General features: G+C 36.1%; 2 protein-coding genes and 1 pseudogene across 2 annotated transcripts; 2 read left to right on the top strand and 1 right to left on the bottom strand.

Annotated features, from left to right (window-relative positions):
• Positions 1–8,462: 8,462 nt before the first annotated feature.
• LOC142556880 (uncharacterized) lies at positions 8,463–9,648 on the top strand (annotated as a pseudogene).
• Positions 9,649–9,819: 171 nt separating this feature from the next.
• Positions 9,820–14,046, bottom strand: LOC142556462 (exocyst complex component EXO84A-like). Its single transcript, XM_075667926.1, is given in 8 exon segments — positions 9,820–9,982; positions 11,294–11,430; positions 11,508–11,696; positions 11,811–12,043; positions 12,046–12,310; positions 12,395–13,442; positions 13,562–13,659; positions 13,741–14,046. Coding segments are annotated over 8 exon segments (2,286 nt in total). The 5' UTR covers positions 13,894–14,046.
• A 5,429-nt stretch (positions 14,047–19,475) lies between these two features.
• LOC142556438 (uncharacterized) lies at positions 19,476–20,341 on the top strand. Its single transcript, XM_075667898.1, has 2 exons — positions 19,476–19,651; positions 19,744–20,341. The coding sequence occupies exons 1-2, from the start codon at positions 19,644–19,646 to the stop codon at positions 20,291–20,293; spliced, it is 558 nt and encodes a 185-aa protein (XP_075524013.1). The 5' UTR covers positions 19,476–19,643; the 3' UTR covers positions 20,294–20,341.
• The last annotated feature ends 4,489 nt before the right edge of the window (positions 20,342–24,830 follow it).

Genomic DNA, 24,830 nt, shown 5'->3' with positions numbered 1-24,830 from the left:
CTGATATAGTTGATAATGAACAACTGATAGTTAAGAAGCCTCGGTAAATGAGAAAGACGCTTCGGTTGATTTGAGTCTCTTCAGTTTCTTCAACATTTAAATTTCATATGTCTATAAATAAGATGATAGAATGTGAGACAATAACAGTTCAATATGTCGGATTCAAGTAACTCTGATGCATGCATTAGTTCGCATATTCAAGTTAATGAGCAATTAAGTCCTTATTTAGAAGAATTGAAGAATACAATGGAAGAATATGTCTTGATGAAAGTGATGTCAACATGGTTCAAGATTCATGATTTGCAGAGGGTAAGTAGTAGTGGTGCTGTTCCTACTCGTGCTCAAGCAGTAACAGCAAGAAAATACATTGATCGTTTTGAAGTTAGGCATGTTACAGATCTGATTGATGACAAATGTCTGTTAAAAGCAATGTTATGGAAGGAATGGCATGTGGTTGAGAAGATTTCTTCAACTAGGTCATTTTCTAGAATCCAAATTTATGAGTTGAATAATTGGATTAGAGAATGGCATGATTCAGTTGGTTCTATGATATCTTCTATAAACTGGGATCGATGGTATTCTCAATAAAGTATTATTTTCAATTTGTTGTGTTCTTATTTTCTGCAGATAATTCTATTAGTAAATCAACATTAGTAATAATTTTAATACAGATCAATTAAACCAAGAATATTGCGAAAGTAAGAAAACTTAGTCTCGGGTAATGGTTTGGTGAAGATGTCAGCTGCTTGTTGCTCAGTTGCTATATTCTTAGTAGGTTGCTCAATCAGTTTACTGGGCTCAATTTGTTCTTGTACCACTGTTGATTTGACAAAGTGAATGTATTTCCCTTTGTCTATTGTTAGCTTTGGTTGAGTATCATTTGGATACATTTCTCCTTGAGTGTTGAACCCTAAACAAGTTTTATCAGAAACTCATTTTTGTGACATCTGCATCTCATTTAGTGCAGTAGATGATTTGTTCCAAGATTGAATAAGCTCAGTTTGTTTTGAGTTTTCAAGCATCAACTTCTGTATTAATGACTGATTTTTGTTTCTTTCTCTTTTAACTCAGCAATTTCCCTTTTTAGACTCAACCCATCGACTGATTCATCAGTTTTGGTTTTATTGTCTGTGGGAACAGTTTGCTTTGCTTTGATTTCTTCAAATGATGATGCAAGCTTTTGATACTCATTTACCATGTCATGTAGTGTTAGAATGAGTTCTTCTCGTGTGAAATCAGTTGAGCTGAAATCAAATACATGTTGGCTAGATGATTCTTCTGCTGCATCATTAGCCATCAAGCACTTTGCTTCCTCATCATCACTAGAACTACATGAGCTTTCTGGTTCCGACTCTTCACTGTCAGTTTCTGCCCATTTAGATTTGTTTTCTTCAGCTAAGAGTACCTCATGTTTCTTTCTGAAGACCTTCTTATCTTCCTTGGGTCTTCTTTTGCGTTCATATGATTTCTTTTTTCTATCAGTTGAGCCTTGACTGTCCTTCTTGGGTTTAAGACAATCAGCAATGAAGTGACCTGATTTGCCACAGTTATAGCAGGCATTTGGTTCATCTTTGGAATTGTTCCTTTGGTATGGCTTCTGGAAGTTCCCTTGATTCTTTCTCATGAACCTTCCAAATTTTTTGATGAACAATGACATAGCATCATTACTCAACTGATCAGCAGATTTTTCGACTGAACTGATTGGTTCAGTTCTGACAGCAGCTAGAGCAGTTGTGGCTACAGAGGTAGATGGTTCTCCTTCTCTGGTCTGCAGCTCAAATTCATAGGCTTTTAAATCAGCAAATAGATCATGAAGTTCGATTTGGTTCAGATCTTTGGACTCCCTCATTGCCATGGTCTTGACATCCCATTCCTTGGAAAGACCTCTTATTACCTTCAGTGCAATCTCTTTGTTGGTATACACTTTTCCAAGTGCATTTAGCTCATTAATGATACTGCTTACTCTTTCATCATACTCGTGCATCGATTCTCCTGCTTTCATTTTGATGTTATCAAACTTTTGCACTGCAACAGAAAATTTATTTTCTTTGGTTTGATTATTTCCTTCACACAGCTGGATCAGCTTTTCCCAAATTTCTTTGGCTTTCTTACACATTTTTATTTTGCTGAAGGTTATTTTGTCAAGCGTTTTGTACAGAATGTCTTTAGCCACATTATCAAGATTTGCTTTTCTTTTATCTTCAGTTGTCCATTCATCTCTGGGCTTTTCTATTCTTTGTGGTGCTCCTTCTGTAATGGCAACTGGTGTATTTGTTTTTAGAATCTTCATGGGTCCATCAGTTATGACATACCACATGTCATCATCTTGTGCAGCCAAATGAGCCTGCATTCTGATTTTCCAATCATCAAATTCTTCTCTGGAGAACATGGGAATTTTGTTGAATGAAGTCATGCTGGCAAGTTTTTAGATCAAAAGTATTCAAGAACAAGATTCAACCGCTCTGATACCACTTGATAGGATCGATTAACGTATCAAGAGTGTTTAGAAGGGGGGTTTGAATAAACACTCACGGTTAAAACTGGTCTTTTCTAATTTTGAGTTCAGTTTGGTGACAAACTGATTCTCGGAATCTTGTTGGTCAATGACAATCAGTTAAACTAAAGTAGTTGCGGAAAATAACTGACTGAAAGATAGAATACAAAACTGAAATAAAGTAGGCAAGGGTTGTTTCTGGATGTTCGGAGAATTTAATTACTCCTACGTCACCCCTTATATCTCAAGGATAGGATATCCACTAAAAGACTTTGATCAAATACAAGAATTGTACTGACCCACTTCAGTTTGGACTTAACACTGCCAAAAACTGAAACTCTTAGTTTAACAGAATGTTCTCAGTGCGTAACTGATCTTAGCACTATCGAATTTCAACGATTATTACAACTTGCTAGTGAGCTCAAATTGTAGCCTTAACTGCTACGAATATATCAAGTAAGAGTGAGCTAAGATTTTGACAGAGTGACAGCAAGCTTTTGAATCGTGTTGACTCCCTTTTTTTTTCTTCAGCTGTTCTTCTGTCATATTTATAAGCTTCTTTTCTCCAACGGTAACTTGAGATGAATTTGAATCTTTGTATCCGTTGATTTCTAGTTGATTATTCCTTGGACATTGTTTGCTTCATTTATTGTAATGCGGCGTCTTAATTGCTTTCGCCGAAATGCGTTTTTCTAAGCTGTATTGATTGAAGTGCGGCGTTGCAATCTTCTATGTCTCTTGACGGTTGAATGTTCTTTCCCGAGACATGTTCAGTTGAAGAGTGCTTAGCATACGGCTGAATATATCAACTGATCAGTTTTCAACTGATCAGTCTTCTTTATTAGATCAGCTGATTTCAGTTGTTAAGTCCAGTTGCTGAGTTCAGTTTACTCGATCAGTTGGTTCGTATTTTCAGTTGGTTCATATTTTTTCAAACGCCGGAATTTAGTTTCCAACACTTGTTGCGTTGGCAACTAAGCTTACCTAACCTTGATTACTTCCAAATTCATATGGATCATCCTATTGCATTCTCACACCATCAAAATTTGCTCTCCTACTCATCACGACTTCATCAGAATCTTGCAAAGGAGAAATAACAATGCTCGGAATTGAACCGGCTATATCATCACAATGAGAATAAACTACTTTATACAAATGTACATGAAAGGGTTTATGCAAGAACAAATAACTCTATACCTCACTCTTTTGGACCTTCAAATTATTTTTAATTTTCTTTTTTTGGCTTATTTTTCTTTTTCTTTCATCACATTTTTTTCCACTCATGTCAATAAATTTCAATTGATTAAAAGAAATATGTTTTTCCTCAAATGATTCCTCCTCCATAGTAGACCAATTAGGCACTTATTTCCCACCTAATGATTCAGCCTCCACTGTGTATCGTCCAACATCATTCGACTCATCAGCTATTGGAATACTATCATCAACTACTTTCACAACCTCAAATTTAGATTCAGGCTCCACTACAACCTCATCTCCAAGTTCAGACTCAACTACAATCTCAATTCCAATTTTAGATTCAATCTCAACGGACGAATCTACTACTGTCAGCTCCTTACGTGGACATTGGCAAGTATCATGCCCAACTTTTAAACACCAATAACATATAATATCACAAGTATTAGAATTTGAGTTTTTAAATGTACCTTGATATTCATATTTGGTAACTTCATGTCTCGACTCCTTCATTGGCCTATCAATAATTTTCTCTTCCAAGCTCGTCTGCCAAGTGGATGCCAACTACTCCCTATGCACATCACGTTCACCTTTTCTGCCTACTGCTCTATTCTCCTCAAAATGCCTATCATCATCACGATCCAAATGCAATGCTCTATTCCCTCCAAATCTTCTATGTCGCTTGTTCTCATAATCTTGCCTATCATACGTCCCAACTTCTTCGCACCTCCCACACCTTTCACGTAGAGGCTTAAACTCCTTCTCCTGCATTCTATCCAATCCTCTTAACATTGTTTGAAATTAACGATCATCAATCATTATACTTACAAGAAAAGGTTAGTAGAAAACAATAAAAAATAAAGTTCATCACCACGAATCCTCACTAGTCATTCCAATGAAAATTCTTTCAACTCTTTTTTTTGTCCTCATTAATTGGATTTAGATAGAGGATAGAAAAGGGTACACTTTATACTGTGTAGCTTGTGTGCATCAAACTCACAAGTTCAAACTTCACGACACTTACAAATTGACTTACACGGACCGCGTAAAACAAGAAATTTGAAATATTATTTTTTTATCGTAAGAGACACTTGCGTATAGCTCCCACAAGAGAATATAACAAAATTCAAAAATCAAACAATGAAATTTTTTTGAATTTTTGGTATTTTTTTTTTGTTCTTGCACAAGATGGATTTGTGCACTCGAAAATCCCCAGGAAAAAAAACACAAAATTTCGAGAATCATGATTCATGAAAAGACGAAGAACGATACAACGACGTAGATCTGACAAACAAACGAAAGGATAATTGCATATCTGAAAATTTAAGAACGAGATATTTACTTGAATTCAATGAGCCAAAGCTCTGATACCAAATGATGCGATTCTTCGACCACAAAAAGCAAACGCGCTCAAAAACAAAGTCACGCCCTCTATTCGATGAAACAAAGAAACAGTTGTGTTGTCCCGATCTCTTTGAACAAGTAAGGTTGTAATTTTCACATCTAAATTACGAAAAATTTAGCAACAAATATTAACAAGATAAACAATCGATCTCAAGCGAACCTTCAAAGAACTAGTCTTTGACAATCCTAGTGAAGAACAATCGACAAATGCCACAAACTATTAAATTTTGATAAGTTTGATTTAAAAAACACACAAAGGTGTGTACAAAGCCAAGATTTGAATTTGAGAGAAAAAACCACAAAATATGATTAAAACTCAAGAATCATTGTTTACAAGGTAAAAAATATGTTAATATATGGAAAAATACATCGAATCCGTAGCTAGGGTTTGTTCTGAAGTGCGGCACGTTGCGGCGCTGAAGCTTCGTCAGTTGTAGCGCCTAGGCGCTACAGAATAGGTGCCGGTCTAGGCGCTACAGCTTCGGCTATACTAGCTCCTAGGAGCTAGATTGTAGCGCCTAGGTGCTTGGATACTTCTTCCAAGCGCTGCGGTGCTGCTTCCCTGGTGTTGGTCCATCCACCTTGCTCCATACTTAATGATATTCATATGGCCTTAAAGTCAATTCCATGCATCACGACTCCTTCGAGGCTTAGAAATTTGTTTGGAAGCTCCTTTCGATTGCTTATGAATCCATGCAATGCTTCCTTGAACCTCCTTCCAATCATTTGCATGCCATGTCCGGCCAGATTCATATAACTAATCTTGATCCCTCTTCCTGTTAACTCAAGTTATTCTCCGAGATATGTACTAGCAGTGAAGCAGAGAGGATGAATATGTCTCGAGTACTATATGTATCAGCAGTAGAAAGTTTAATGTTCGTCATGATCTGTAAAATACCGCACATTGCACAAGCTGCGTTAGCAGTTAGTCAGTACATGGTGAATCCTAGACAAGAGCATTGTAGTACTGTTAAGAGGATCCTTAGATACATTAAAGGTAACTCAAATGATGCATTATGTTTTTGAGGATCAGATTTTACACTCAAGGGCTATGTCGATGTAGATTATGAAAGTGATCCTAATAAGAGAAAGTTAGCTACTGGTTATGTGTTTATAATTGCTGGGGAAGTAGTAAGCTGTGTTTCAAAACTGCCAAAAATTGTGGTGTTATCTATAATAGAAGCATGATATATGGCAGCTACTCAAGCTTGCAAGGAGACAATATGGAGTAGAAAGTTACTCGAGGAGATTGAGCACAAATAAGATAAGGTTCCTTTGTTTTTAGATAGTTAGAGTGTCTTGCACATCATAAGATCCAGCTTTGCATTATACGATTAAAAATATTGGAATCCAGTTTCATTTTATTCGAGAAGTAGTAAAGGAAGAAAGTGTGGATATGCAGAATATCTATAAAAAAAATAACATAGCTGGTGTTCTGATCAAGCTAGTGAACACTAGGTTGGTTGCAAAAACGTTGGTTGCAAGTGAATCCACTAGGTGTTGCCTCAAGTGTTGCCACACATGACCGTAACACCTGTTCAAAATCACTATGTATTAATTCAATAACTTTTGAAACTTTAAGAGCTGATAAAGATTTGGAAGCTGATGATGAATAAATCACTCTGGAGAGTGAAAAAACTTTATGAAGAGTTGTATGATGACTCAATTAAGATAAACAAGTTGAACACAACTTTCACAAAGGAAAATACAGAGCTGAAGTCTATAGTTGCCAAACCCGAACTTATCTTAAGCAAAAAGGATATGGAATTGTACAAAACCAAAGATGAGTTCAAGAAGGCGAGCTTAAGAAGGCGACTGAAACACTTACCAAGTTCAACTTGAGTACATCTATCTGATGATGGGAAGAGATGATAAGACTGGATTAGGCTTAAAAAACAGTGTTTTGAAGTTGGAAAATCATCTGAACCATCTGTTTTTGTGAAAAAAAGTTGATACATCTAAACAGCCGCAATCTACATCGAGGTTAAGAAATCTCCACCAAAAAGACAAGTTGCTCCTCAAAAGCCAATATGACAGGTTCACAGTACTGTTTTAAACTCGGTCATATCAGACCCTATTGTTTTAATTAAGCTTAGACGTGACTGCATGAACAACAAAGTAAATTTGATATTGTTTAGAGTGTTGCCCAACACCTTCCACAACATCTCCAACCACCTATCTACAGTAAGAAAAATTTAGGTACCAAAGATAAAGATTCACTGTAATGTTGTGTATACATTATTAAAAACTAACGCTGCAGGTCACTAATACTTTGATCGTGGAAGCTCACGCCACATGACAGGTTCACATGAACATCTTACGGAATACGTTGAACAAAAAAATGGTAGAGTAATCTACGGAGGGGGAACAAAAAAAAGATTGTTTGAAAAAGAATATTGAATGTTGAAGGACGGCCAGAGCTCCACAATGTGCTACATGTCGAGGGACTAAACTCAAATTTAATAAGTATTAGCCAAATGTGTATGACAATTTACATGTTAGGTTTGATAAACATTCATGTGAAATTTTTGATGATATTAATGTTTGCATGATGACATGTACAAGATATTTGGATAATTGCTATCAATTAGGAGAAGAACTGACATGAAAACATGCAAAAATAAGTGAACTTGACCTCTGGCATAAAAAATTGGGGCATGCAAATTTCAAAACCCTGAAAAATCTGTGTCAGTATGATGTTGTACGAGGTATACCTAACTTGTCATCTGGTATACCATATGTGTGGAGATTGTCAAAATGGTAAGCAAACTTACATGTCACATTCCGTGTGGGCAAACTTACATGTCACATTCCGTGTTGCCACATTTTGGGACAACAAACTGTCTTGAGTTGTTACACATGGACCTTATGGGTCCTATGGAAGTGGAAAGTTTTGAAGGAGAAATATTCTTTTATGTGTGTTGTGACTTTTCTTGTTTTTCATGAGTAAGTTTTATTATAAAAAAGTCAAACACTTTTGATGCATTCAAACATTTAGTCACAAGAATTACTAATCTCCATAATTTGAAGGTAGAGAAAATCAGGACTGATCATCGTAAGGAATTTGAAAACTCCAAATTCTTGTTTTTATATATGAAAAGAATATCAAATGAATTATCTGCTCCAAAAACTCCACAACAAAATAACATAGCCGAACGCAAGAATAGAACCATTGTTTTCTGAATATAACTTGAATGCTTTCCACCATCTGCATTATTATTACTTCTTCAGGAAAAGTACCACCAATTCTCGTTTTAAACGTTCAGATACCAAATACACGAAGTAGACCAGAAAGGTTCTAATATGCTGTGGCAGATTATAAGGTAACAGCTTTTGTTTGACCATGTGAAAATGATGTGATACCTTGCAGATGGTTCCAACAACTTATTTTATGATCCTGTATGTGAAGAAACCAGCTGGTTTAGTTTTTCCATCATTATGCTGATGTTATAATGTTATTCTTGTTTTACAGATTCCATTATACCCCGCATCAATTTTCAGGTTGAAACAGATGGTGAAGGAATAAGTTTTGTATCATATTTTAAAAGAAGTGTTATATTTTAAGCTTTCTGATAGATTTGCCGTGGAAATTCCACCCCATTTTCAAGAACACATTCAGGTCAGTGATTGATGAATTTAATTACATGGTTTTGTGCTCTATTTTAACATGGATTACCATTCGTCACATGCACAATGAACTCAAATATATTCATGTCTGCTCACAGAGGTTAATTGATGACGAAGTAGAAAAAGTTAAAGGTTTCCGAGGAGACACGAATACACCCTTCAGAGAAAGGTTGAAGATATAGGGTCGTGTAGCAAATGTGGACGACCTTCCTCTAAGCGCAGCAGAGAGGAAGCTCTTGCACGCTTGCAACAAGAAACCCGTTCTTTCACGTCCTCAACATGAATTCTACTCGGTAATTATGAGCCTCATATTAATCAAACCTAAGTCGATTTCAAATTCTTGAAGTTGTTTATCATCATTCTTTTTAGGTTGAAAGTTATATTGAAATCGATCTAGACATGCATCACTTCAGCCACATTTCAAGGATGGGATTCAAAACTTTCATAGATAGATTCAAGCTGAGTGTCTTGGATTTTGGATTAAAAATTCAGGCTAGTTTAAATCTTCCTGTTAGCAATCAAATGAAACAATATACTCCAAGGACATGCATGTTAATATGTGCTTCCTATGAATATATGCCAGGGTAACAAAGCTGAAGAGTTTCCAGAACAAATCTTGTGTTGTATGCGGTTAAATCAAATCGATCGTTTGAATTATCAGCAAATCGGGTTTTTCTAAAGAACCCCTGGATACATGTAATATCGGAGAAATTGATGGTAAAATGAAATTTTTGGAGTCTGAGTGCTCTTTTCGTTTCCTTTCGACCCTCGTCTATTTATGGTTTGTTAACGTCTATTTGAAGTCAAATTTGACATTCTATGACCTTTTATAAGTTCTCCATGGGGGAGAAACACTCGGACCATTTTCGTGTTCTTCAAATTTAGTATACATTACTAATGTTTTCAGGCAATAGACCTTCAAGTTTACAGTTCCGCAGAGAGTTTTCTGTCCGTTGGGTGTTGAAAATCGATATGTAGGCAAGGGTGGAGTCATAGATTACTAGTACATTTCACATGATTTCATTCATCCTTTGAAATTAACAATGAACTTAACCACATCAAAATTTTCTTGAATACCTAAAAATTCTAACTAACTCATGTTACGTACTTCCATGAGAATGGACGGAGGACGCCGATCTTGCTGACACCGAGGCTGTTGGACTATTCATATCACGATCTGTGTTTCCAAAATTTGCTTTTCCAGATAACATTTTTATCGCAATTTGAGCAACATCAGCAAACCATTCATCCTCTGGTAACTCGCTGCAAACAATCGGAAAACAGTTTTCAATTTGACAGCCGCTTTTCATGCAAAGATTCAATTGCTTCTTAATAGTTATTTAAGGTGCAAAGTCCTCTAAGGTGTATGGGATGTCATGGAGCCTCAGGCGCAAGATGCAAGGTGAAGTGTGTTCCTTATCTAAGTAAGGCAGATGATTTAGAATGCACATAAATGAAACTAAAAAATAAATAGTAAATATTTGAGAGTAGAGATAAATAAAAAGAAGATTTTGAATCAACTAAACCACCAAACTATTTTTCGTTCTGCTGATTGCTTGTAGCCGATATGACACACAAGTCTCAAATTTCGAACGAGGTTTCTTAAAATCCGATAGCAACAAACCCTCTCCTAACTTTAAAAAAAACTCTTTTACTTCTCATCTAACAGCCTTTTGTATTTTCATTAGTTTCATCAACGTTGGTTTCTTCATCTTCTTCATCAATAAGCTGATGGGCAGTAGATATATTTGACATTTGTCTTCATTAAGCTATCTAGGTTGTACTTGCCCTCACTTCTTTTGAAGAAGATGAAACTCGGAATCTAACACGACATAATTTTATTTATCTTAATTAGTATCCAATCCCCCAATCATCCACTCATTGTTGTCATCTATATCTTGAGCTTTGAGGCACCGATATAATTTGCATTACAACCGTTGATCCTATTTTTTGGATGACATAGATGATACTAACAAATATTTGATGAGGGGACAAATAATAATAGTGAAGAAAAATGATCTCGTGTTTGATGATGATAATTTGATTTACACCAAAGTAGAACGAGCTTCTATGGTTTGACATCTTCAAATTCGTCTTCTTGAAAAAAAAGGGTAATGACAACAACAAGAAAGACAACTAAGAGAAGAACAACTTTACCTATATTTACTATGCTACATCTTATCGATGAAGAGGAGGAGTAGATCAACCTTAATAAAACTAATCAAAATACAGAATGATACAAATCATGAAGTTTTGGGAGATGACCATGATAACAATGAGGAAGACGGAGAGGGTTTAATGGTTAGATGATTGGAGTTTTTTACTTCTGTTACATCAAGTATTTACTGATGAGTTTTGATAATATATATAATATTTAGTTGTTGTATAATAATTTAGTAGAAATTCACTTCATGATATGAATATTATAAGAAATCAATCATGGTACATCAATCTTGGTACATCATACTTCGATGAGGCACACATATGGCCTTACGCCTCGCATCTAAGGTTTCATGACAGGTGCGTGGTGTGGTGCACATTAAGTGTGGCTTATTGTCAATTAAAGTCTCATACCTGTATGGATCAATTTTTGTTGCCTGCACTGCTTCAATAGCTCTGCTTATGATGTTCTTGATCACTTGATGTAGATTACGTGACAGGTAACGCCCTTGAGACGAAAAAAGTATAACAAACTCCATATCCAAGTAGAACTGTCAAATATGGCCGGTAAGTCCCAAAAATCTTGAAAAAAATTTGTTATAATCTTTGAAAAGTGAACTCTAGGAACCTGTTGAAGTCCAAGTGGACCTAAAGGTCTCTCCCCATATTCGATCTCTTCCCAGAAGTTTTGATCATCAGAAAGCCATAGAATGACAGTTTCTGTAAGTCTCATTAACAAAACAGTTGCAAACCTTTCTCTTCCTACAAACATGTCTGATGTAATGGTGGCTATTCGAGTCAACTTTGCAAAAAGTTCCTGAAGTAAGTTGCATTTAAAAGATAATATATTACAACGGGAAAATACTCGCGTGGAAACAAGATCTTGATTTTGGGATGCGAGAAACTGTTTCTTGTATAATACTTGAGTTACCTGATAAACTGGGGATGGAAACCATTCGGGCTCGTCTCTGCTACAATCCATACTTAAGTACATTTCTGCACCAAGACGAACTCCTCCATCTTCTGTAAAGATTAGCTCAAGGGCGTGTTGGCGGCAGAAACTATCTCTCAACTGATCAACAAATCGCTGGAGCCTTCGTTTCAGTTCCCGTTGCTCTGGTGCACGATCTTGCTTGTTTAAAGCTCTCAACTGATCCTGACTTTATTACAAGACCAAAGCTTGCTGGTTGCTCGTGGGAGAAGCTCGTCTGCTAATAACAAAGCGTTAGCGAGTAAAGCTATCTGTTGTGTTTCAGATTCTGCCATCTTAACTATTCTTCTCCCAGATCCTTCGAAGTTTTCTGTTTCTATGGAACCTGGAAAAGCATTTATCATCATGTTGATGTATGAATTAAATGATAGCAAGACTCCCTCCAAGGATTGCTCAGAATACTGTAAGATATCGAGTGAGCCAATATCCTCACACAGCTCCTACATCAAAAAAGTTCAAAATGCAATCATCAAATGTGATGAATTTAGGCATTGATGCAGGCGATTTTTTAAGTTATATTTCACCTGAACCATTGTGTTGAATCTGTGAGCACTGCTAGACAGCTTCGGCTGGGACATCAAAATGCTGCTAACCGAGCCAATGGCAAGGGATCGGCTGCCTATGGGTGAATAAGCAAGGGACCAATCATCTGCAGCAGCAATGGCAGCGGTACATAGATCAATCCTTTTCAAATTAGCATTCAGTGCCTGTTCCAAACAAGGACGAAAAATTTTAAATAACGTAGGAAAAAGGGCCAACCCATGACTTTCGAGCACCAAGCAATGGCCAAAGCAGACACGGACGGAGTCAGTTACGACCCTCAGACATCCAGATGCAGCGGGAATCGCTATAACATTTTTCTTGATAAGTACTGCAAAAGCCTCTGTTTGATTAACAGCCCAAGTTACCAATTCAGAAGTAAAAGCTGGTTCATCATTGAATATAGCTAACGAGTCGCTTGCTGCTTGTGCAATTGTTGAAAATACATGATGCGAAAGAGTAGTAGTATAGGTTGTTCCATATGAAGCAATGGATGGCCGAAGACACTGCACGTCCCTTTGCAACTTCTGCTGGTGAGACTTGAGGAGCAAAGTATGGGCACGAGGGCCATCTCCGAGTCGCTTCATGGCCTGTACAGCTGAACGAAGTTCAACACCACTAGTTGAGGGCTGGCACACTGCTTCTGCTAGCTGATCTGCTAACTTTTGCCTATGTTCCATGATAGTTTTTTTCAATGACACCAAGGCTGAGGAAGCGAAGGTTGGACGATTCTTGGCTTCCTCAACAATGTTCTCTCCTTCTTCGAGTGCTGCCAATGCCTCATCCACTCGTCTCTCGGCTAGCAATATTTCAAGAGTTTCGATAAATTCTGACAGCCACTTATCAAAACTTGTTGGTTCCCGATCTTCAAAATCAGTAGCATCGTCTGTTCTTGAACTATTATCAGTTCCATCATGTAAGGATTCCATCCGGACTCCATCAGCTATGCTGTGTACGAATTTTGCTCGTGAAGATAGGAGATTTTTTAAAGAAACAAGCTCACCTTCTAGATCAGAAATTTCTCTCGATGTTCTGAAACACATGAACAATGCACAAATCATTTAAGGCGAAAAATAATGCAAAAAAGGGTAGCTTTAATCAATCAAAACTATCTCTGCGGCCCTCAACGGGGCAAGCAATGGAGCATTTACCTTATAAATGATGCATAATTGGCATAAACGCTTGTGCGCATTTCTTCTGCGGATGCCTTCTTTAAATCTATAAGGTAAATGCACAAGTGCCTGATTTCCTGCAAAAACAAATGTAAAACTTCACCCAAAAATGTAACCATTGCCGTTTAATCATCCCAAAAGAGTTATGGGAAATCGACCTTTTCGCTCATGGCACGGCATCGAGTGGTGACATAGGAATCAGGATCGAATTGGGAAGATTTGAAAACTTTGAGCTTGTCACTCAGTGTTAACTCAACCTCGAAATCTGCCGAGTCGGATCCTTTACTTGATGAAAATGAACCCCTCTCCATTTTCACTCCCCTCTGCAACTTCTCAAAAACTTGTACAGAGTAATTAACCAATGAAAATTACAAAATCAAGAAAATGAATGTAGTCAGTTGGAAATTGAGAATTTGGCTCCACTCTATTCTCTACTACGAGATTTTTTATAGTCTAGTTTTACATAATTGAAAATTGCATGATTCAGAAACAGCAAATGGAAAAATTTATCCCCGCAAGACCAGTTCAAATGCTGAATACATGCAAGGGATCGTTAAAATAGTAGAATATTTCCTTTCTATTTATTCATCCTGACTAAAAGGATACATAATTCCTATATGTGGATTACACAATGTATCACAATCTTTATCCTTAACCTCCACATACACAATATAATATAATAATCTAAAAGTAGTACAATTCAATTGAGGGAATATCCAATTTTTTTCAACAGATTGGCTCACTCCAAATTTATAACCCAATAATCCAAATGCGGAGGTTCTCAATGGTTTAACAACCCGACTTTATCCGTCGCTTTTCCACTATCGTCGAGCTAGAAATATAGCTTTATCGAACTAAAATTTTAAACTCTAAAATATTTTAATATTTTAAGTTGATCTATCTGGACTAATATCATATAAATCCAAAATTTACGTATAATTTTATTTTAAAAAAAATTGAGCTCCAGTGTCTTCCCATATGGCTCCGCCACCGTGCGATCGTTTCCGGCCAGCACACGATACTTGTCCTTCCTCGTGAAACTAGAGCACTCGTATGAGAGAGTGGAGGCGATGACACGTTGTATGTAATTTGCCACTTCATGGCTCGATTTCCCGGCTCCACATTTCAGCTCTCGCGGCAGCTTGTTGAAGAATGTCACCTCTAAGCTGGAATCGGGTTCATATATATATATATATAAAAGCAGCCAAGCCAAAATAATAATTTCCCGTCAAAATGTCATTTTTTTTTAAAAAAAAAGATATATCATGAATATTGTAATATACGTACTGCAATAAATATTAATTTCATTCATTGTTTGCATTTATTATATCAATTCATTTAGTTTAAATTTGAATTTAATTCATTTTTATATTAATTCGAATATAATTTATGTATCATATGTCTTTTATTATCTTTTATTCAAATTGAAACTAAACTCTATGGAAAATATAAACTACATTAAAATTTTTGCATTGATTATATCAATTCATTTAGTTCAAATTTGAATTTAATTCATTTTTATATTAATTCGAATATAATTTATGTATTATATGTCTTTTATTATTTTTTATTCAAATTGAAACTAAACTCTATGGAAAATATAAACTACATTAAAAATTTTGCATTGATTATATCAATCAATTTAATTTGTTATATGATTTGTTTTACTATGATATATTTAATTTTTATTACAAAATGTATAAATAAATTTTAAATACAAATGATTGCAATGTTCAGCATCACTCATCTATATATATGTGTCTATATATATATAATCAGAGTTTTTGCAAAAATAATAATTTCTCGTCAAAATATCATTTCTAAAAAAAAGAAATATATATCATGAATAATAACATATGTATACTGCAATAAATGATCACTTCAATTATTGTTTGCATTGATTATATCAATTCATTTAATTCAATTTTGAATTTAATTAATTTTTATATTAATTCAAATATAATTTATGTATTATATATATTTTTTAATTTTTACTCAAATTGAAACTAAACTCTATTGAAAACGTAAACTATATTAAAATTTTTGCATTGATTATATCAATCAATTTAATTAAGAACTGTATAAATAAATTTAAAATACAAATGATTGCAATGTTCAGGATCACTCATGAGGTAAATCATTCAAAAATACATTTTGTTATTTTAAGTAATTTCTTGCCTAAATTACTTACTAAAAAAGAAATGCAATATTTAATTATTTTATTAAATTTTTCTAAAAATAAAATTGGTTGAGTGTTAAAAGTTATCACTGTAATAAAGTTTTCCAATGAACATTAAATTATCATTTAATAATCATAAATTTTTTATCCCAAATGCATATTATTTCGAAATTACCTTAATTTGAAAGAATTAATGAATTGTAATTGTAACGTACCGTACTTTTACTATTCAAAATTTGCGGAAAAATTTAAAATTTTCTTAATTGAAACGTGAATATTCAAAATTCAATAGAAGAGATAAAACTGTACGTCTCACAAGTTGTTGCAACAAAAGATTTGAAATTTAAAGTCTGACAAAAGTATTGAATGTTTTCATAAAACTTAAAACATGACGGTCCTCGGGTTTAGCCTCCCGCTCAGTCCAAGCCTGCTCCTTGGTCCCCACCTCCAACCTCCTCATAAACATCCTCACCTGCATCGATCAAGTCTAGTGAGTCTAAAGACTCAACACGTATAAACTGGGAGTAACGAATAATACGTAATAAAACCACATGCAACTTTAAAATAGAACGTACAAACTTAAAACTTGAACTCACACTAAACATGAACATACGTACATAACTTAGACGTGCCATAACGTGAAAACTTTCATAAACATGCTTGCATACTTGCACATACATGAACTTCATTATTTTGCGTAGAGGCATGTTTCAAAGCAAGTGACCCATAACATAATCGCCTGATCAGACTAAACCACAGTACTAGGCTGACAGAGACGAATCCACTGCCACATACATGAGATCCCCGTTCATGCTTTAACGGGTGGATTGGTCCCCGTTCATGCTTTAATGATTTCCAATCCTGATCTAAACCCGTTCATACTTTAACGGGGTGGGTTGGTCCCCATTCATGATTTAACGCTTTCCAACCCCATACATACATTGGTCACAAGACATTTAGCATACTTTAAAAACTTGAAAATATTTTCTTGCACGTCAACATACTTACTTGGCATTGAGGGATTCGTTGGATTTCGTTTGGGGCCGTTGCTGCACATACTAACCTGAATTTAAAAACTTAACTTGCATAACTTAGACGTAGGTATTCGTACTTACGTTCAAGCTCAATCTTATCCTTAGGACGTTCTAAATTCCCGTGACTCGACTTTGTTAAACATTGCACTAAACCATAATCTGATATCCAAACTGACCCCTAAGGAAATTCCCAAAGGACTGGAGTACACGGACCCCGTGCACCCCTCTGGGTCCGGGTCCGTTTAGATACTGTGTCTGTATACTCGAAGAAAAGGAAGGGCACGGACCCCGTGTCAGGGTCCGTCTAAGGGTCCATCTAGGCTCGGTAAAATGACACCGAAAAGAAGTGAGGACACGGACCCCGTGCTAGGGTCCGTCTACGGGTCCGTCTAGTCTCTGGAATTTGGCACCACGAAGGAAACAAAGACGCGGACCCCGTGCCCTGGTGCGTGAGGGGGTCCGTGTACCTACGGAAAATACAAACTCACGAAATTTCATTACACGCGATACTTATCATTCTAGACTCGATTGTACGGACCGTGAACCGACACCCCGAGACCCATCCTAGTATACCCTAACATTGAACCAACCTCGTACGAACACCCCAAAGCAACGATATCCGCCCTACGACACAATAGAACTCAAAACATGGAATTTGACACCAAATTGTTTCCTACGACTCCTAACGAGTTCAAGTGCCTATCGACACTCATCGGCATACCAAATACCAACCCAACATCACACTAAACATACCTATACGCAGCAACGATCACCCGTCGATTCCCAACGAAGCCTGCAACACTAAAATTTCAAGAATGCATCAATACATAATTTTCTGAAAAACTCAGTTTGAGCAGTATCACGAACATAACTCACTCAATTTTTATCCAAATAATTCGAATTTACTGTCAAATTGAAGGTATCGAAAAGTTCTACAATTTTTGTGTTGAAAGTTTTCTCAGAATCGCGACCGAAAAATCAAAGTATTTAAAAAGGACAGTAAAAACGAAATTTTAGATCTAAAAATGGTTTCAAAAGTGATCTAAACACAATTGTTCAAACTTCTACGCATCACACATGTATTTTTACGCATAAATAACAACACAACGCATAATATGACGAGATTGATGCAGCAATAACAGAATATACGTTCCTTTTAGATGATTTGAAATACCGAAACGATGATACCGAAGCGGAGATGGCGTGAGGATTGATCCGGGACGAACGTGACGCTAAAATCTTTGAAGAAAACATACGAAAATTGCTGGGAATTATTATGCAACCCTCGATGAACCAATGATTGCAGATTCGATCAGGATATATGAGATGAAGGGACCGTACTGTACGCTAATAATAATCGACTGGTTCTTGCAGGCACTATCAGTGATACCTAGGGAATCATGGGGCGATGCTACTAGACGCTCTTACCACGGTTCGATGGGTTTAATTAGAAATATGATTTCTGACATTCTCTTGATCAATTGTTGATACATAAAATGAGGTAAATTAGGGTAAGCCCGAATAAAGGATTATGTCCTGAATCACAAGGAGTTGTGAACCCACAGCTAGTTGTATCCCTGAACCATTGAGGGTCACACAAGCACTAGATCATTTGTTCCCGTTGAGAGAATAAATTCAAGAAGTTGAATTTATATTATGATATAGTAAATTCAAGGAGTTGAATTTATGATAATTAAATTTTGGGAGAATAAATTCAAGGAGTTGAATTTATAAAATTTGAGAATTTAATTTATTAAACTCAAAAGTTGAGTTTATTAAATATTAAATTTTGGAGGTGATAAATTCAAAGAGTTGAATTTATAATGAATTTAATTTATTAAGCTCAAAAGTTGAGTTTATTAAATATTAAATTAAATATAGTGGAAAATATTTTTAATGGGCTTGTAAAAATACAAGTCCAACATACTAAATAATTAAAGTTCTTAATGGACTTTGATTAATTAATTAAACTAGTTGGACTAGCCTAATTAATTGATCAAACCCATTAATATTAATTATAAATATAAGGTCATGACTTAATTATAAATAGAAGTGTGCAAGCCATAACCCTAGCCTCCTTCCTTGAAAATTCTCGAAAATACCATCTCCAAGAAGCACAAAAAATTCGGCCACCTTCTTTGCATAAAGAGATTGAGCCGCCTCTCGAATTTTCGATCTCAACATAAAAACCTCTTCTAATTTTTCTAGTGTAAATTAGAATTGGAACAAATCTTCTGGTCGTGGACTTGATAGAATGATTGAAGAAGAGAGTTTCTGAAAAACGTTCGTAGGGAATTCATCAAAAGCTATTTCCGCTAACCCCGGAATAGTTGGAGCCGTGTAAATATTACATTAAAGATATAAAATTACTAAACTCTCTATGAATGATTAAATAAACCATACGAATGCCCAAAACAAATATATTTTGAATGTCAAAATAAAATAAAATTTTAAAACTTTCGCTGCATTTGGACACAAAAAAAACCGAGATCTAACCGTTCAAATATTATCCTTCCAAGAACGTGACGAACAAGGTTGATTACACATATTTTTACACACTCAAAATTTCAAATGGAGAAAATAAAATTAAAAAAGTTACATGACCATTAGAATCCGTACAAGTACCAAAGGGAAAGCGTTCTCGCTTCTCCTTCGCTTTACCTCCTACTTTTTTTTTTTTCCTTTTTTTTTCTGCTTTAGCTCCTACTTTGTGAATCATTCTTCCAAGCTACTAAACCTCAAGAATCGACTGGCAAGTGCCCCAATCCAATATTTTCCTCGCATTTGTTGAATTATTGGACACCGTTTCAATCTTCGGACTCGAATTTTTCTCCAACATAATTCAATCATGCCGGAGTAAAAACCCTTTTACTCAATTACGCGATGTAAAATGCATATGCACGTAATTAATCAAGACTCTGAAATGTTGATATTTTTTCTTTAATCAGGTATGGCGGATCTGACAGAAGAACCGCCTCCGGAGCAGGCGTCACCACCACCAGCATCCATGTCACTGCTCTCGACGGACTTGTTAATGTTAACTCTCTCTTCACCGTCGCGATCTTTGTGGGCCTTTCCCTGACTACTCCAGGGCAGCACAGCCTTGAAAACCCATCTGCCTGCGACGCCGGTCTTGAAGTAGTCAAGAAACTCCTTGTTTTCGAGGTTGTCTCCTTCAGCTTCTTTCTCTTCTCTTCTCTGGTGGCACAGGGCCTGAAGCTGGCGATCAATCTACTGAACAGTAAAGACGTTGATGAAGTGTTCAGAGCCCATATCAATTTGAAGGTCCTGAGATTTGGAATGTTGGCTTCCGCCATTGGTTCAGTAATGGGGTGCTTGTTTTTGATGCTGTCCATGGTTAATGTGATTGAGATACGATTGGGAATGCTGTCCTGTGGGAGCAAGTCTACGGTTCAAGCTGTTACGGCTTTAATTGTTCTGGTGACCTGTGCTCTCATGGTTTACATTTCAACTGCTGTTTATGCTTTTCTACATTGATTGGAGCCGGCGTTATTTGTTGTAATAATAGATTCTTGTTTTCTTTGACGACGGCTGGGGTTAAATTTTGTCAAGTCCTGAGGAAGTTCATGTTTTTATGTAATTGGATTAGATACATTACATTGGAGAAAGAAGCCAAGAATTAGTCGAATTCTTACAGTAATTTATGTTCCTTTTTTATTCAAAGAAGTTTTTTCTGACACATGCATGCGGTGGATATATATGGCCATGATCTACTTTAGCTAGGCAGCTGATAGGTCTTCAGCTGGTTATGAAGCTTGGATCTCCTTTTTTTCCGCAAATGCGGTGGTTGATGAATTATCTTCCTCAGAAGAGGAAATTTGCTTTGATTCTGGGATCAACTAGCAAGATATTGGGTGATTATAATCCAAGGAATGAGATGAAACATAAACAAATAGACTCTCTTCATATTTTTTTATATGCTTTGAATGATGGAACGGGATATGTAACCTTCTGTGATTCAGAAGAGAATGTATCAGGATATTTAGTAACTAGAATGTCTGTCCATATTCATGCTTGTTCCAACTTCCAAGCGATCGGGTTAGTACTATCTGTCTAGATAAGAAGCCCAAATCCATTAGTGTTGTACAAATCCTCGAAAAGCAAACAAATTTTCGGGCGACGATTGCCATGAAGTTTAGTTGCTTCCTACCATTCGTGTTTGAGCATTGTTTTAGAACCAGTGGTATCAGTTAGGTTAGGTCCGACACATTAAGTCGGAGTTTGTTAGCTAAATAGTGGTGTGATGATCATAGGGTCAATCTGCTGCATCCCAGACGACTATATTTTTAAAATTTCCAGGATGGCTTTCTGATATAATTTTTTTTATATATATTGAAATTTTTAGAGGAGAAGCGCAGTCATAATGTTACCTCTCCATTTCACGAGGAAGGCAGGATCAGGACCATGTGATATCCCTCTGGAACGAGGATTGTCAGGTTCGGTTAGTGTAGATTTTCAGAGTAGATGTCATGCAAGCCAAACGGTTGGTTATAGAATTTATTGACTTAGCTGTAATAAACAATATTTATTTTAATATAATTTAACTTTTTATAGTTTCATTTTACTTTATCTATATACCCATGCAATTAACAGATAAAGTCCTTGATTATGCTTTAATACAAATGAATCGTGAATCGTAATTCGATCTTGAAACTCATTTATAAATATTCTATATTCGAAATTCGTTCTTAGTCGATTCTGTAACATACCTTACTTTAAAATGCTTAAATTTTTGGGAAAATAAATTTTTTTTCTTAAATAAGAAATAAACTCTAAAAAATGAAATATAAATAAAATGCTTGATCAAATATTTAGAATGCAAACGAACTTGCAACAAGTGCTTGTTTAAAACAACATAAAGTAATTAATTAAAATCAGAGTAAATGAGTTCAACATGCATAAAAATCCTTACAACTTAAAAGGTCATCGGGTTAGTCCTCCGCCCAGTCCGAGTCATCTCACTGGTCTCCGCCTCTCTTCTCCTCAAACTCGTCCTCACCTATATCGATAAAGTCTAATGAGTCTAAAGACTCAACATATATAAACTGAAAATAGCAAGTAGTACATAATAAAGCCACATGCGTTTTAAAGTAGAACATACATATTTAAACTTTGAACATACTTACATAAACATAGACTTGCCATCAATTCATAGACATTTTCATAAACGTGATTGTATCGTACATACTTAAACATACATAATCACCATCATTTTGCGTAGAAATATATTTCCAAGCAAGTGACTCATACATATTGCGTTTCATCAGACTAAACCACAGTACTGGGCTGGCAAGGATATCCACTGCCACATACATAAGATCCCCGGTCATGCTTTACCAGGTGGATTGGTCCCTGTTCATGCTTTACCGCTTTTCAATCTTGATCATAACCCGATCATGCTTTACCGAGGTGGAGAGGTCTCCGGACACGTTCTTCGGCTTCCAAACTCGTTCATAATTGGTCACAAGAAAATTCGCATACCTCAAAAACATAAAACATTTTCTTTGCACGTCGAACATACTAATACATTATGCATGTCTGTCCAAGACAAAAATTTAATTTTTTTTTTGGTTTGGTAGAAAGCTTGGCACTCGGGCGGTAAAATCTTACCTTATCGCTCGGGCGCCGCCCACTTGGTTGGGTTCGAAAATCCTCAAAAAAACACATTTTTACACAGTTCGAGCAGTCACACGAAATGATTATAACTCACTCGTTTCTTGTCTGAAAATTACGAATTTACTGTCAAATCGAAGATATCAAAAAGTACTACATTTATATGTTGAAAGTTTTTTCCAGAAAATCGACCGGAAATTCACAGGATTCGAAATGACAGCAGATTCAGTTTTTGAGATCTAAAAATCGTTTCAAACATTTTTGCTCAAATTTTGCATAACATAAACAGATTTTTACACACAATATATATCAAAATATTTACTATGACAGGATCGATGCGAAAAATGAAAGAATATACATGCCTTTGTGTCTAAACGCTCGAAGATAACGAATACCGACGCTGTGGATTATGGGAGATGACCGAGGAACGCTTGCTACATGATTCTTGCTCGAAAAGGGGGCATGAAACTCCCGAAATTTGCCAGGGTAACGGGTGGCTGCTGCTAAATATTAAGAACCCTAGTTCTTTTCAAAAAAGAGAACGCAAGTGTGTGTGTGAGTGTAGAAACGTGTAGGGGTGTGTGTGTATTAATTAGGGAGATAATTTTGGGTTAATTAGAGACTATAAATGTTTAGTTAAATAATTAGTGATAAAATAATGCTAATCTAATTATTTAATCCCAATCAAAGATTCAATAAAATAATTAAGTACCAAACTTTCAAGATTAAAATTCCCAAATTCAAATTAGTATTTTTGAAAAGCTTAAAATCTTAAAATCACCTAATAAATTAAATTAGGCTTAAAATGCTTAAAATTTCATAAATTATTTAAAATATCAATCTCCTTGACTTGAAATAAAATACCGCATTTTCATAAATCGCCTAAATATTCACCGATCTCTTTTCCCGATCCTGCACTGAATATTCTCCTGAAATATAAAACTCAAGAAAACGCTTCAACGTGCATCGAATAAACATGTAATAATTTAAAATAATGTAAATCATAAATCATGCATCGTTAAAAAGATTTTAAAATTAAATAAGTAATTTAACAATTTAATAAATACATGAGTTTACGTGTATTGATTGAAAACTGTTGTTGTAGGAAAATTCCACTAGGGGTAGTTTCGATTCCCAATTTCCATAGAAATCGATCACACGTGCTCGCAACAAATCTTCCAATAACTGAATCACTCGCTCAAACTGGCCATCTGTCTAAGGGTGAAATGTCGTACTGAATAGCAACTTCGTCCCCATAGCTGCAAGTAAGCTCTTTCAGAAGGAGGATGTGAATCTCGGGTCCCTATCAGACACAATAGAAACTGGAATCTCATGCAATCTGACTATCTCCCGAATATAGAGCTCTGCATACTGCGTCATGGAGAAAGTCGTCTTCACCAGTAAGAAATGTGCCGATTTAGTAAGTCGATCAACTACAACCCAAATAGTATTAGATCCCCTCACTGACCTTGGAAATCCAACAACAAAATCCATGGTGATATTCTCCCACTTTCACTCGGAAATAGGGAGCGGCTTAAGCATCCTTGCTGGCCTCTGATACTCTCCTTTCACTTGCTGACAAGTAAGGCATTCAGATACTAAGCATCGAATATCTCGCTTCATCCCTGGCAACCAATACATCATCTTTAGGTCCTTGTACATCTTGGTACCCCCTGTATGGATAGAATACGGAAATGTATGTGCCTCTGTCAAAATATCATCTCTGATCGAATCAACACTAGGCACCCACATTCTTCCTCTGTACCTCACAATATCATCGGACACTGCGTAGAGTACACTGCCCTTGGCTTCATCCTTCAGTCTCCATTTTTGCAACTGTTCATCTGAAAGCTGACCTCTACGGATTCGGTCTAGCAAAGAAGACCAGACTGTCAAATTAGACAACTTAGGAGCTCTGCCCTAGGGTAAACCTCAATGCCAGACCTCTGAATCTCTAACTGAATAGATCTCTGTGCTGACAGGTGTGCTACAAATGCTACCTTCATGCTCAAAGCATCTGACACAACATTAGCTTAATTTCACAATCGCAGTCTTTTACTAACTCCAACCACCGTCTTTGTCTCATGTTCAATTCTTTCTGCGTGAAGAAGTACTTGAGACTCTTATGATCAGTGAATATTTGGCATTTCTCGCCATACAAATAATGTCTCCATATCTTCAACGCAAAGACAACGACAGCTAACTCGAGATCATGAGTCGGGCAGTTCTTCTCATGCACTTTCAACTGTCTAGAGGCATAAGCTATAACCTAACCATGCTGCATCAATACTGCGCCTAAACCAAGCTTAGAAGTGTCGGTGTATAACACAAAATTACCTTGCCCTGATGGCATGGCCAAAACTGACGCTGTGATAGGAGCTTGCTTCAAAGTATTGAAACT

This window comes from Primulina tabacum, chromosome 9 (assembly GCF_025594145.1).
Source record: "Primulina tabacum isolate GXHZ01 chromosome 9, ASM2559414v2, whole genome shotgun sequence".
Taxonomy (NCBI): Eukaryota; Viridiplantae; Streptophyta; class Magnoliopsida; order Lamiales; family Gesneriaceae; genus Primulina; species Primulina tabacum.
The sequence above is the reverse complement of the archived record's forward strand: the minus strand, read 5'-3'. Positions and strand labels throughout refer to the sequence as shown.